The 16,122-nt window shown below is 31.6% G+C and overlaps 2 protein-coding genes and 2 pseudogenes across 2 annotated transcripts; 2 read left to right on the forward strand and 2 right to left on the reverse strand.

The window, feature by feature from the left end:
* Nucleotides 1-4,284: 4,284 nt before the first annotated feature.
* On the reverse strand, nucleotides 4,285-4,759 carry LOC115879874. The gene is made up of 2 exons (XM_030896896.1): nucleotides 4,432-4,759; nucleotides 4,285-4,364 (listed from the first exon to the last, which is right to left on the reverse strand). Exons 1-2 carry the CDS (start codon nucleotides 4,691-4,693, stop codon nucleotides 4,285-4,287), a joined length of 342 nt encoding a protein of 113 aa, XP_030752756.1. The 5' UTR covers nucleotides 4,694-4,759.
* Nucleotides 4,760-6,159: 1,400 nt separating this feature from the next.
* On the forward strand, nucleotides 6,160-7,565 carry LOC115879855 (actin-related protein 2/3 complex subunit 1A-B-like). Its single transcript, XM_030896872.1, is given in 4 exon segments — nucleotides 6,160-6,313; nucleotides 6,377-6,984; nucleotides 7,035-7,087; nucleotides 7,089-7,565. Coding segments are annotated over 4 exon segments (1,125 nt in total). The 5' UTR covers nucleotides 6,160-6,243; the 3' UTR covers nucleotides 7,483-7,565.
* A 3-nt stretch (nucleotides 7,566-7,568) lies between these two features.
* LOC115879854 lies at nucleotides 7,569-8,920 on the reverse strand (annotated as a pseudogene).
* Nucleotides 8,921-9,188: 268 nt separating this feature from the next.
* Nucleotides 9,189-15,915, forward strand: LOC115879856 (annotated as a pseudogene).
* The last annotated feature ends 207 nt before the right edge of the window (nucleotides 15,916-16,122 follow it).

Below are 16,122 nucleotides of genomic sequence, written 5' to 3' on the forward strand. Positions count from 1 at the left end.
TCGAATTAATGCCGGTGCCTTTTTTGCGTGTTAATCAATAATACGAATATAAATTTTTTATACTGGTGATTTATCTTGATATCCAAAATTAAGGTAAAAAAAAAAAAAAAAAAAAAAAAAAAAAAAAAAAAATAATATATAAAATTGTATTAATAAAAAAAAAAAAAAAAAAAAAAAAAAAAAAAAAAAAAATATCATTATTTTTTCTTAATGGTTTTAAACTTATTAGAATTATTTTATTTCTTTCAGTTTTTTTTTTTTTTTTTTTTGTTTGTTTTTATTTCAACAATATTTTTACTTGAGTACAGGAAAGATGCTTGAAGTACTACCATGATTAAAGTTGTCTTATAGAACACAAACGTCTGCCTGAGAGGAAAATACTTTTGCCTGCCATATAATGCCACTAATATAATATACTTTGATTATAATTAACGTTTTGTACTCATACTTCTCTTAAAAATATCAAGCATAGATATCAAGTTAGTGGATTTTATCGAAGAGTGTGTTGATAAGACTAAAATAAGCTTGCAAGTTTATCTTTTCTTCTTTAGAAGGGAGATGGTTTGTATCGTAAAAACATTACAGTATTTAATACCGTGTACTTTGTTATTCTTTCCACTTATTGTAATTTTTGTTTCTCCTAATGCCAAATCTTGACAATATGGTGAAAGTTGAGTTTTGATCTTATTAGTTTTATAAGAATAATGTAATAATAATAGAAATACAAGACTAAATTATTAAGACTTAGTTTGTGAATTATATTAAGATCTTTCTATAATATTTGTTATGCCTCATCTTAATATTATATTGCGTTTTTGGTTCTGAAAATAAATGTGCTAAACAGTCTGGTTTTGTGGAAGATCCTGTCTGTCCTTCCAATAGCTCTTTGACTAAGAAAATCATATAAATTAGTGTAAGAACAGAGTAATTCATAACAGAAAATTAATGCAATATATGTGGCGGCTAGAATAAACAAGGAAGCGATGCCCCATAATTTAATTAAGGAGGCCGGTGAAAGGCTCTTTGCCTCCGTATTTTTGATGGAATGTTAAAACAACCTATTATGAACATGACATGGAGCAACAGCATTTAAAACCCGGCCAAAAGAAAACTAGGCGTACATCCCTTTTTTACCTCCGAATTTTTAATAAAGCACTTTTTAAGCGTAGCGTAATAATCTAGAGCAATTAGATTAATAATTATAAATATAATTTTATTTCTATTTAATTTTATTGACTATGGAAATACATAATAAAAAAAAAAAAAAAAAAAAAATAAAGTAAATATTAAAATAATAATAGCCAATATACCGGCGTACTGTGATTGAAAAAATAACGTCAGCGATAACTATAAATGAAGGAATGCTGCCGGCCTTATTTATATAAAATGTCCTCAATCGTCATTTCCAGCCAACTGGACGCCGTTTTTTTCGATCATATACGGTATATATTGACAAAAAACACTGAAACATTAATATTTCAGTAATCTTAAAGGACCCCAGTACCCGGCATTATTCAGAGGCATGCGTAGTGTCTGTGACTATATGCAGCAAAAACTCGTTTCAAGGTCAGCCACCGGATCCACACCATTACCGTTTTTAGCTACTAAGTATCAAAAATATCACATAATAAGGAACAAATTCACAAAATATAGATTTTTTATTTCTTTAAATCTTTGAATAAGAAGCTTTAAATTAAAACAAACAAAGTTTTTAGGTTATGTTTTCACTGTTATTCAATGAACTGTATACTACCTAACTGGAAAGGACCCGCCTATCGATAAAAGTGAGGCAAAGCGCAAAATAGGCAACCCGTCGTTGTGACGGCAATACCTATCTCTTCTATCATCTTATTAACCTTAAATGGATTTTAAAAAGAAAAATATTTCAAGTGATTTTGCGAAATATTTATTTCGATACTATGAAGCCCCTGCCTTTTGCCGAGCAAAACATAGGAAGATAAGAATAGATAGAGTTTTGGCTTAACAATTTTAGCAAAACTTGAGTATTTTACCGATGCAGACGATAAGGCCTTAAGTTTTAACATGAGAAAGTTTATTTTAATTAGTAATAACTAAAAACCAAAACTAGACCAAATGGAAATGCACCTTGTTTCCTGAAATGACATAATATTAATAATCCGTAGAAGTCAAAGTTTTATTGTTCTACTGTGAGCCTAAAATTAGCGGTATTTAGGGACAAGTCAAGGCAAGGGCCAAGGATAGGGAAATTCAAAAATCAAGTACCGCAAAAATTATATAAGTATATTAAATAATAAAAGGATACAAATCAAAATAACTAAGCATACTTAAAACCCTTAAAACTACTCCAACAATTTTTTTAAAAGCACAAGTTTGGTCATTTTTATCTGGATCAGCAGCACTCCATGTAATTTAAATCGCATAAAGCAGTGATGCAACCGCATTTGCTAAAATGTCGAGAATTTTTCTAACGATCTGAAACTCATGATTTTCTTCACTCATGAATTCATGTGTTACAGGGTGCTTAGGTTGAAATATTTGAATACAGGCTTCACCAAAATACTAATAACCTATTAACAATTGCCTTTTTTAACATTTAATGTACTTTTTGGGCCTCTGCTTTTTTCCGTCATACATGAAATTGCCTTTCATCGCTGCCTGTATACAACGTTGGAAAATTCACACGAGATACAAAAATTTGTGAATTGTGTAAATGTTTCTGAGGATGCGCTGTAGCTATGATCACTGTTAATATCACTATCTTTTTAATGTACCTCTACAGTGATGGCAAGTGGCCTCATTAACAAGGCGACGGACAATATATAATAGATATATATAAAATAAACATTTTCTTGAAAAACAATTTTTACTTGTTTTTTTTTCTAAATATTCAATATACTTTGAAATTTCGTTATTTGTTTCGGTTTGCTCTGAAATGACTTGACTTTGTCTGTCTTCTGACCGGAATTCAAAAGCTGGAGTGCAGTAACTTCCAAATTCAGAGCAATTTGCACTGACACTAGAAGTTACTGAATTCCGGAGGTCTCAGTGCCCAATTTAAGCAGTTATGTTTAAGTTGTTGTTCAACCACTTGACCTTTATACAGGAAAAACATTTCCAGATGATCCTGGGAACATGAGAAGTTAAAAAATATTGTAATGGGTCTTCATTCAAACAAAAAAGGTCTTTCGACATAGTTGGGGCTTACACTTTCACAAAGTTAAAATAAACCCTAAAGCAAAAGTTTTTCGTGTACTATTTAACAATGGAATACCATCCATACTTATGCTTCCGTGAGATTTTGTTTTTGAAAATATCTTCAAAATATTTTAAATTATTTGCTCAATGGGTGCTTTAAAAGCCCTTACCAAAAGGATTTCTGGAGTTTAAAATATCGAAAACCCTATCAATAGTCCTAATAAATTCAACAGTAGCATGGCTGTCTTTGAATTCAGCAACTCCACATTTAGCTAAATATTCTATGGCATCTGCCACACCACTACTTAAGGTTTGTGCTGCAAGTCGTACATTCATTACCTTATTCTTATAATTAATGTGACTAGAACTAAGAGAGAGTTGCCTAATTAATTTTCCAAATTTTGAATTTTATCTAATTGGAGCCAAGAAAAATGCAATTTAATGTTTTTAAAGTATTTTTTTAATTTAAATTCTTTTTTTTTCAGCCAAAGCTGGTTTGCTAACTTTAACATATGGCAAATATCCAATATACAATAAACACGAATACTTTTGTCACATGGATGGAAAAAATAGGGAATTACTTAGCGTGTATCCTTAGCACCAACTTATTATATAGGTAAAGCAATATTTGCTCAACCATCAGTGATAGATCTAACCTGCAGCAGCCTGCCTCAAATAAACTTGCTGGAGAAGGAGCCTTTGCAAATGCGAGTCAAGTTTGTTTATATTAAAAAATAAGCTACTGGACATTTAAAGTTATATATGTAACTGACAATTTGAAAAAAAAACAGTGCTTCGATGTTGGGGTTTCTTGATCTACATCAGTTATACCACCATAATTTACATTACCCATAAATTTTCCTGCACTATGGTCCCATACAATCTGCTTTCTGATTGACATAGCATCAATTATTAGTGCTATCAAAGCTTTTTAAATGTACTTTGTAGCCACTGAGTCTTCTGGGGTACCAAACACCTCCCACCCTGGTTCACAGTTAAGGCCACTGAGCCATTTTCTAATTGTCCTACCATTAGGTGTAACACAAATAATTGCGTAGAAAATGGTAAGCTTTGGGAGAATAGAAGTGCCGCATGTACAAATTGCTCTCATGATCTTCTAGGCATCTCCTGGTCTTGGTCCTCTTTTGTCTTTTGTTTTTGAAGCAGGACCAGTTCCAGAGGTAAACCTAAAAATAAAGAAATTTAATTTAGATTATTAAACATAACAAATCATGAATATTATTAATTTAATACCTTCAAAGTATTTTTCTAATACAATATCTAAATTTTCGTTGCTGTGGCCACTTTTTTTTATTGTGCTAATAACCTCTTTCATGTTACGAATTTTAAGATTCTTCCGGTTCACTTTTTGTTTAAGTGTTTTTACTTTTCTACGTAGTTGTTCAATATTAACTGGAACTGTTTGTGTTTCTTTATCCAATAATATTTTCCCAAACTTTTCACTTCTATTGGCTGGAGTAGTTGATGTTGAAGCTAAAGGTAAATCAATATCCATTAATTCACTTTCAGTGTGAACGCTTGTAGTAGAAATCTGAAAATTATGTTATAATCAATCACTACAGAATAACATTATATCATTTACCAACCTGTTTTATTATTTTTCTACGAGGAGCATAGGGCTTTTTGCAACAAGTGTTTTGAAAAGAAAACACACTTGGTACAGCATCAGGCTTTAATCTTTTAACAGCCAGTCCTGGCTGATTAATGTAGTCTGTTGGAAGAAAATGTTCCCCACATAGCCGGCTAGTTTTAGATCGTGTCCACTTATCTCTACGAAGAGCCTGAATCCAAAGCTTTAATATTTCAGGTCGTTTAAAAGGAAAACTGCAAAAAATAATACTACGTTAAGGTTGTTATGGATGTTATAAATGCTCCAAAAGCGAGTATGATTTGTTAAAAATAAAACAATACAAAATATTATATTCCTATATTTTTAACTTACGTATGAAACGGAATTTTTCGCCTATCCTGCTCATTATTGCAACCATAAGCAACACACGAAATCACCATTATTATTGGTCTTTAAGTCAGTCTTGTCTGTGTAAAACACTTTAACCACAATTTAAGTTTTTTACACACTTTTAAAATACTACACGCGACAGAACACACAAAAACCAGCCAATACGTAAAACTTTCGTTAAAATGAATCTTGCTTCCAATTGGTGAAACGATAAAAAGCTGTATAAAACTAATAAAAGGTAAATTATTATCCCAGATGTACACTGACCAAATGTATCACAATGGATAGGAGTTCATAGGAGTGAGATAGGTTACCGTCTTAATGACTCTGTCTTTGTCATTGCCCCTGACACACAAAAGCCGATTTTCGGCAACGCTCGGGTCCGTTCCAGTTACGTAGTATTTAGTTCATTGCTGTTATTTAAAAAAACTACATTAATTACATAAACTACACAATTACTACTCGACATTTAAAAAACTATTTGTGATTGTGACTTGCGACTTGTGCGTGTGACATGTAGTAAATGTAGTTTATTAATTACTACGTGTAGTTTAACAAGAGTTTAACAACTCGAGCTGGGCCTCTACACTCCATAGCTGGGCCAAGGACAGAAGAAGGCCAAGGACCAGGGATACATTATCCTTGAGCTGGCTCACTGGACTAACCATTTTACTAACCATGAATAATTCAACTAAATCATATATAATTCAAAGTATATATGAATTTTGTAAATTAAATTCAGAAATCGTAAATTATATACGAAATATTCCAATTTTTCTATTGGTCTATTCTCTATTCCTTTTTTATGACTTTTTTTGATAAAGTCATAGGATAAAGTAGTTGTAGTTCCACATTCCCATTTTCCTCATCAGATAAGTCAGATATGTGCTCTGAAAAATAGTCATCATTTTTGGATATTTAAAGTTCACGCCCAGTCGCCCAGATTACTCCAATATAAAATCAATATTAATAAAAAAAAAAAAAAAAAAAAATTTTTTTTCAGAAAAAATTCGTGTTGACTGACCAGAGTCCACGAATTTTTGTTTGAAAAAGTTAGAAAATCTCGCAAAACACTTGTTTTCGAAATGACTGAAATACATAAATTTGGATCTGTTAATCCAATTACATGTCATGCCTGGAATAAAGACCGGAATCGTAAGTAAATATATAATAAATGAATCGTTAAAAACTGTGAAATATGCTTGTTTTTTATTATAGAAATCGCATTTTCCCCTAATAATCAAGAAGTTGAAATCCATAAGAGAACGGGCAACGACTGGAAGTTACTGGATACTTTAAATCAGCATGATCTACGAGTAATGGGAATTGATTGGGCTCCAACTACTAACAGAATAGTGACTTGTGCTAGTGACAGAAACGCATATGTCTGGAGCCAAGAAAAAGATGGAAAATGGAAGCCAACTCTAGTTCTTTTAAGAATTAATAGGGCCGCTACTTGCGTTAAATGGTCTCCAAATGAGAATAAATTTGCTGTTGGCTCTGGAGCTCGTCTTATATCCATATGTTACTTTGAAAGTGAAAATATTGATTGGTGGGTCTCTAAGCACATTAAGAAACCCATTCGATCAACAGTTACTACCTTAGACTGGCATCCAAACAATGTGCTTCTAGCTGCTGGAAGTGCAGATTTTAAAGTAAGAGTTTTCTCTGCTTATATTAAAGATATTGAAAAAACCCCTGAACCTACACCTTGGGGAAACAAAATGCCATTAGGTCAAGTTATGGCAGAGTATGTTAATTCATCTGCTGGTGGTGGTTGGGTCCATTGTGTCAGTTTTTCGGCCGACGGTTCTAAAGTTTGCTGGGTATGTTGGTTTTTTGGTTGGATTTTTAAGCTACTTATAGATATTTTTAGGTATCACATGATTCATCGATTAATGTTGCTGATCCTAGTAAAGGAAATACTTTATAAAATTAAAACTGATATTCTTCCATTCTTAAACTGTACCTGGATAAGTACTAAGGCCATAGTTGCTGCTGGACATAGTTGTGTCCCTGTAATTTATAACTTGACTGAAAGTGGTCAATTAGTTTTTGGTGGAAAATTGGACACATCCCAAAAGAAAGAATCAGGGGGATTATCTGCAATGAAAATGTTTCATTCATTGGACAAACAAGCGAGAACCGAAATGTCAGATACCAATATAGATTCAATCCATCAGAATGCTATAACTTGTTTATGTATTTATAATGGGACTAAAGGTAAAGCCACAAAAATAAGCACATCTGGATTGGATGGACAGTTGGTGATTTGGGATATCAATTCCTTGGAAAGGTCAATTCAAGGTTTAAAGATTCAGTAATTTCACACACTACCATTTTATGTAAGAGATATCCAATATGAAACTTAAATAAAAATAAAATTAAATTAAATTTATTATAAAAACAAATATATACAAATTCACCTAGTAAATATCTTATTTTAAGGACATTTTCCACAACAAGTGTTTACACTAAGTTCTTCTGGTTTGTGATTAGGTGTCCAAGGTCCAATACTTGCATTTGCATAGAAATCCATAGGATAACTTTTATCCTCTTTGTGCCACTGTGCATCTCCTAGTGTGATGGCTAATTCGTAGGGAGTCAAAAATGGTTTTGTAAATGATTTTCCCCAATCAATTGACAACCTTGGACAAGCTACCTGAACAAAAGCATCAAGTTTTGAAAATAGTTCTATCTTCTTTGGAAATATCTCTGATAATAATATGACCACAGCTGATCTACCCGTCTCTGTGATACGTTTTCGTAAATGTTCTACTACTTTAGGACTACCTTGTCTTCCTAAAGTCCCCATTATAACACCAAATTTACCCACTAATTTTGCATCTTCTATGCAATTTTTTCTGATAATTTCCATTTGTTCATGATCATACAACTCCTGAGTAATAATCTTACTGTAAGGATCATATTTATATGCTTTTACTTTAGGATTGGCAATCATAATAGCCTCCAAATGAAACCGACCATCTCCTAAATATATTACTGTGTCACAACATCTTAACACTGGAGCTGTACAACCTAATATTTCTCCTGGAGAAAGAGGTTTAAACTGTGGTATTGATATATCATAGCCATTTTCACCAAGCATTTTGGAAACAGCTTGTAAAGTTGTCACAAATTGTATTGTACTAACTAAAGCTATTTTTGCACTTTTATCAAAGTTAAATTTTACAGTTTCTATGAAATGGGTGATCCACTTTTTATATCAACAAAATGTAAAGTACATTTTAACGATGTTTGATCAATTGGTATTAAGTTATATTATAATGACTAATAATTTACCCCTAAAGCTTTAGCTGTCAGATCATCTATACAACAAGCACCATAAGTCACATCACCCATGATAACTGTATCAGCCCCCGTAAATTCTTTTATAATATCAGCTAGAGTTGTAGAAAAAATTAATAAACCTTCGGGCATTTGTAAGGCTACCATTTTAGCCTTTAATTCTTGAATTCTCCATATTGTTTTGGGAATCTCAAAATTGTAATTCTTCGGTAACACAGCGGCAGCTGTTTGTAGTTTAGGGTCATTTAGAATACGATCTGGAATTTTTGTAATTCGAGTGGCTTTGAAAACTTTGCGTTGAGGTTTTGCTTTAACTACTATTGTTGATTCTGCCATTTTCTAAAAACCTTATCCAATAAATAACAGCTCGTCTAGAACGAATCATGCTTTCTTATACTTACGTTTTAATTCAATACATTGCAAGAAATATAATTTTAAATATTTTGGGTGTTTAGAGGTTAGTAATAAATTTAGCAACGTGAGTAGTTCGTTTGTACAATGGCCGACTCGTAAAAGATTTCAATCATATATAATACATATATGATGAACTGGATTTTTATTGTTGTAAGATGTGGATCATATACAGATGATATATAGATATGATAAATCCCAATAAATCCGAAATCATATATAAAGCATATGAAATTCGGCTGGATTCGGTCTCCAGCGATATCTTCCGGTGTCCTTGGCATTCACGATCTTTGGATGTCCTTGTCCTTGGACCTTTCCAAGGTTTTTGCAGATTATTTTTTTTGACTGACAGTTGACAGAATCGTAACAAATAACCTTGTAAATTTCGAAAATATTTTAAAAACCATTTAGAAACATTTGACCTTATGTCCCCTACGTCCTTTGGATTACTAAAATAGTAAGTAGCAAAATAGAACTAGACATTGCTTGCATGCATGTTAACATAAAATTACTTATTTTGTTACATTTTTTTGTAAAATGTGCGAATGTCAGGATATGAGTATGGATGTTAAAACTCCTAGAAATGTATATTTGTCGGCATTTTATAAAAGGTAAGGTAATTAACAACTATTGTTTTTTAATAATATGAGTTCTTTGTAGGAGTTTTGCATTTTACACTGTAAAAAGTCGACTGCCAATAATTCTAACACAGTTGATAGATACTCTGGTACGCAATAAGGAGCAAATAGCAGCAATTTATGGGGAGGTTAATATTTAAGCATTTGACTGAACATTTATAAAACACAATACGATTTTAGATAGCCCATGATGATTTGAAAAAAGTTATTGGAGAAATATCCAAATTGAAATATGAGATACAAACAAATAAGCCTCTGCCGTATTTGACATCAACAGATCCTGACATACCCTTTTTTAATGAACACATAACAAAACAAGCTTCTGAGGAAGGCCATACAACTTACTTCAATACAATATGGCTTTTAACTGAATGCTACATGTATCGCAGAATAAAACAAAGTTTTAGTTTTACGTGAGTAACAAAACTTTTTCATTATATGTAATTATTCAGTGTCATAATTAATAGGACCATTCACAAACGTTTAGGATAACACATAGGGTACACAGCATGTTTAAGCATGAACGAGAACATTCCATATAACTATTTTTACATTTTTATAAACTTTTCATTTTGGAATCTAAATAATATGAACTTTTTATAAAAATAGTATTTAGTAATTATAATATACTATATTGTACAGGATGTTTCATAAAACAGGTGTCATCTCTCATGTGCCTTCTCTTTTGTTCTCAACGTGCTCAAAAATATCATTTTTCTCGAGAATAATAAGAAAAACCAAACAAATTTCGAAAAAAAAATTAAAAAGTAATAGATTAATTTCCCAACTTACTTTCTTTGCGCTAATTACAAATTCTCGACATTTGTTCGTTTATTCTCGTTCATTCTCAAGAACATTCTCCAAAAATCATTTTTGAATATTTTACAACATTAATTATATTGATAGTTAAATTTAATAACATATTCCAGACAATCTTTGAAAGACTATGATTATTTTGGCTTCTCAAAGAGAGATTCTTATGAAAGTGCGTTAGCATTAATAGTACAACTAGGTAATCATATGCTAGAAGTCGAACAACAAAACAATACAGATCCTGAAGAATCATTTAAATCCATGCTGAAGGTAAATTTTAAATTTAATATTGCTGATTTAAATAGTACCGTTGATTGAAGAAATAAGAAGATGCGCAATCTTATGGGCGATTTCGTGGCACTAAACCTGTCCGAGATGTAGTTGGCGTTACCGTCAGCCTGTTCGAGAATTCCGAGATTTAGTTTAGCTCTGCGCCGCTGCGCGCTGGTATCGTTTTCAGCGCAGCGGATAAAGAATACTGTACCATAGCAGACCGTAGTTTTGCTTTCAGTCGACAGAGTGAGTGGTTGCCAGAGACAGTGTTGCCAGAACTGATTAATCCGTAGATTTGCGGATTTTGGGTACAGTACGTTAATAATATGGATTTTCTATCATTAAACAATTTAATGTAATATTATACCCTGCTGGCAAGCGAATCTTTGGGTCGGCGTTTACATGTATAGGAGTGAGTCGTTATGGCAATCTAGTAAGTCAAAGTGAGCAAAAATATGAAGTATTTATTACATAACTACTTAATCTGACGCTAGATTCCATGCGCTTGGGAAAATACTCGCCTTCTCTCTTTATTCAGTACATCTTATTTTACTAAGTGTGTTGGCTGTACTCTTCGTACACGTGAAAACCAGCACCCAAGACCAGAAATGCCGACTCTTAGTATGATTAAACAAAAAGCGGCGCCAGAGTTGGCTTGGAAATGAAGATCGCTGTTATTTCATATGTAAAATTTTATATTAATAATTGTCATTTCCAAGCCAACTAACCGACTTTTTTCGATCTCATACAACATATTCAGTACCTATAAAAGCATTTTTGTTTTTGTTGTTTATGCTATGTTTAACACAAATAAATTTTCAATACATAAACGCGGATTTTTCATTCAAAGATATTTTTGTCAAAAGTATTACATATATTATACATTTTAATATGGCAACACTGTCGCTTTCAGATTCACACCGTCTTCGATATGCCTTCTCTGGTTGAATTAGAGAAAATAAGTGTTTTGTGAGTTGACCGCAGAATTATTTTTGTCTCCACTGTACAGGGTGTCCCATTTTGGTTGAAATCATACTGTATCTCCGTTATTCGTGAAGATAGAAGGGTGCGGTTTGCACAAACCTGTGCCACTTTTTTGTCAAACTGAAGATGCTGTCAACAAAATGTTCATAGCCCTCTTCGTTTCTGAGCTACAGGCTCTTTGTGAAAATTTTGCAATTTGGGTCACCCCTTGTATCTCTGTTATTTTTATAGGTATCGAGACGATGAAAACTGTTTATTGTAGAACTTTTTACGTAGAATACAGTGGCGTAGTCTGTTATTCTACGAAAATAATAGTTTTTAAGATATGTACTAAAGTTATGTTTTCTTGAATGGAATACCCTGTATATTTATAAATTATATGATCTGCCTTGCCATAAGCTTCTCAAAAATATATAGCACTCTATATTTATTTTCACTATTTAATGCAATATTTAAAGAAAAATTATTAAAAGATCATATTTATTAGTAGGCCATGATTGATTACAAAAGAAACTAAAGAATTATTAAAAGTATATACTGCTATCTGTCTCTTGTTTTATGCTGAGAGCCACTAATTGATTCTTTATATATAGGGAAACTTAAGTCTCTACCGTTATTTGTAAATCTTGGAAGGTATTGTATACGAACTTTTAAATATTCCTTTAACTAATTTACGTAAAATGTATACTTTCAGCAAGATGGGGCTCTTCCTCACAACTTAACTTAGAACGAAAATATTAGAATTTTGTTAAATTATTATTTTTCAAATCAATGAATAGGAACAAATGCACCGATATGATGGCCTACCTGATTCCCGGATTTGTCTGTTCTCGATTTCAGATTTTGGGAATTTTTGAAATATGAAATATATCGTGGCAACCAATAAGATGTCGATCTGGAAAATGCTTTAATAATGCAAGCTTTTAGATATTTGCAAACCCATCCCTTTATAATAAATTCCGTTATAAAAAAAGAGAAAAATATATTCAGAGGTTCAGTGGTAACAGTTGGAAAGTAAAATATATCAATTCCAAATAAAATTTTAATATTAGTATTTTAATAAAGCACGCTTTTAGATGTTTCAAAAAACTTTTAATAAGAGTAACTTTAACTCAACATATATGTTTCGGCTTGTTAGGCCTTTTTCAAGAGTTTTTTAAGAACTAATCGTCTAACTACACTGTAACTATATATATATTTACTATGGGGGTGGTTCAGAGAGTTTACAATAGGGGTAATAAAAAATGTAGAGAGAATTTAGAAATCCTTGTTGGTCGTTAACATTATTTTCGTTTTTAACAGATTTTAGTATTTCTAACTGTTCAATGTAATTTAAGCGTCTACCTTTTGTTTCTCTGTGTAGTAACTTAATTGAGTTTTCATTAATTTTGTGATTATTTACTATACAATGAGTTGCAAGACCAGAACTTTGCTGGAGATTATTAATAGACTTTACATGTTCTTTAATCCTTATATCTAAATTTCTACCTGTTTGGCCTATGTACACGGCATCACAATCATTGCAATCCACTCTATATACACCCGACTTATTTTTGACATTAGTTTTGTCTTTATTATTTAATAAAATTTGACCTAAATTTCTTTTATTTACGTTAATAATTTTACATCCTATTTTATTGAGATTATTTAATATTTTGTTAGTTAAATTAGGAATGTAGTTTAAAAGTCGATAATTGTTATTGTCTTTAGAATTAGCGGAATAAAATTTTTTCATTAATATTTTCTTTTGTTTTTTCTTTAGCATATTATCAATAAGGGAACACTTATATCCTTTGTTGATGGCGATTTGTTTAATAATATTTAACTCTTTTTTAAAATTCTCTGGGCTCAGTGGAAACATTACCAATCTATGAATTAAACTATGAAAGGGTGACATTTTGATTTGCCAGGATTGGTGTGATTGACTATGTATTACAGTGTCTGTGGTAGTGGGTTTTCTGTAAATATCAAATTGTAATCTATTAGACTGTTTTATAATTGTAACATCAAGAAAATTGATGGTATTAATACCTTTTTCAATTGTAAATTGTATTCTCAGGTTAATTGAATTTAATAATGTTAAAAACTGTTTAAATTTCTCTCGGTGCCTGACCAAATACAAAAATGTCATCTACATATCTTGCCCAATAATTTATTTTTGATATTAAACTACTCTTGTTTTAAATAGCTTCTTTTCAAAATCTGCCATAAATATTTCTGCGAATAACGGTGAAATTGGGGAACCCATCGGTAACCCATCTTTCTGTTTAAATATTTCATTGTTATACTGAAAATAGTTTTGTTCTAAACAAGTTTCAATTATTGTTATTAAATCGGATTTTACTATTATATTAAGATTAGATTTATCAATTAGTTCATAAATAATAGAGGACAATTCATGGGTTGGGATAGAAGTGAACAGGCTTTTGACATCGAAAGAAACGAGTGTTGCATTATGTGGAACTTCAATATTTTTCAAATTATCTAGCAACTCAAAAGAATTCTTTATGGCAAATTTTGATTGAAAATTGATCATGGAAGGAAGTGTTTTAGCTAGTATTTGACATAATTTATAAGAGGGAGCATTTATATACGAGACGACTGGTCTAACTGGATTATTGTCTTTATGTAATTTTAGTAAACCATAGAGTAATGGGGGTGAAGGATTCCTTCATAATATATAATGTGATAATGATAAATTAATCATAAATTTTTCTGCAAAAAATGACGATAAAACAGTTTCTGTTGAACTTTTTGCACGAAAACATTTCAAATTTATGATTTCAGTCTAATAACTATTTAGTCAACATGTTTAATTTAGGTCAATGATGACAGGTATTGGTAATTTCGATTCCAAATATCTCGAAAAACATTACTCGTAACGATTTTTGCCAAGAGACCTTTTTCACATAAAAAACGTCGTAAATATATTTTTTTACTCAGTAGTTTTATACAGGTACGGACGAAAAGTTATTAATCTTCAAACCAGTTAAAAAAATATGTAGGTGGCGCCCTCTACTAGTAGGAGTCATATTGACACCAAAATCAAATATCTCATGTTAAAAACTCTCAGACACCAATTTTGATCCAAATATTGACGTTACTTCAGAAATTATTTGGAAAAAATTGAAATAAAAAAACTTCTACACCCTGTATCTCCGAAACTAAGCATTTTAGGACATATATTTATACAAACTTTTTTACTTATTTTTATCTGCAGAATTTGCTGCCGAAGTTTCTGAATACAGTTCGGACCACCCTGTATATATATTTGAGAATCCTATAGCAAGGCGGATCATATGATTTATAAATATACAGAGTGTTCCGTTTGAAAAACATAACTTAAGTTCATATTTTCAAAAACAATTTTCTGGTAGAAAAACAGACTACGCCACTGTATTCTACGTAAAAAGTTCTACAAGAATCAGTTTTCACCTTCTCGATATCATCCATAATAACGGAGAAACGGGGGCTGTCCCAAATGGCAAAATTTTCAAATAGACTGTGTAGCTCAGAAACGAAGAGAACTATGAAAATTTTTTTTGACAGCATCTTCCGTTTGACAAAAAAGTGGCACAGGTTTGTGCAAACCGCACCCTTCTATCTTCACGAATAACGGAGATATATACGGTATGATTTCAACTAAAATGGGACACCCTGTACTACAGCATTTGAAGCGTAAGGAGAAATCAAATCAGCGTTGTCACGAATTCGCCCATTAAGTTGCGTATCTTCCCAATACTTTCAATTAACGATAGTACTGTATTCCTGAAGAATCCTATAAATCCATACTAAAGTAAAATTTTAAATTTAATATTGCTGATTTTTAAATATTACCTACTTTATTTTATATATTTTTCTAGTTAAACTTGTGGGGAAATAAATGTGATCTGTCAATATCCCTTGGCAAAACAGATAATCCAGGTAATCTATTTGATACGCATCTATTAGATCCTTGTCTATTATCGGATCAATCTCAAGATATATGGGAAGTGATCAGTAAAGGGACAGACACTGACATAGTTGGTAACTAAATTGAAATAGGGAGGAAAAACCTGATTTCAAATAGTTTCTTTTTAGATATAGTTTTTTTTGATAATGCAGGTTATGAATTGTTTACTGATCTATGTTTAGCAGATTACATAGTAAGGAAAAAATTTAGCTAAAAAAATTCGTTTCTATGTTAAAACTATACCATGGTTTATATCAGACGCGATGGAGCATGATGTGTATTGGACATTAGATAAGTTAAAGCAGCACTCTAATGAATCACTCCAAGTGCTAGCAACTAGATGGTATGGTATGTATACGTAAAACTTGGATTGTTATTAGAGAACAACGGCCTACGGTCGAGTCGGCCGCTGCTGGCACGTATACGTAGACGTAAAGAATCTTTTACGTGTATAAAAAATAAAAAATATAAGAAATGCGCATGCATACGTAAACGTTTACGTGTTAGGTTAGGTTAGGTTAGGTAGTCTGTGCCGTTGTTCTCTAATAATGGCAGATATGAAACAATTTTTTTATATAGCAAAA

The sequence above is a fragment of the Sitophilus oryzae genome, unplaced genomic scaffold (assembly GCF_002938485.1).
Source record: "Sitophilus oryzae breed Bouriz unplaced genomic scaffold, Soryzae_2.0 scaffold_158_pilon_pilon, whole genome shotgun sequence".
NCBI classification, from domain to species: Eukaryota; Metazoa; Arthropoda; class Insecta; order Coleoptera; family Curculionidae; genus Sitophilus; species Sitophilus oryzae.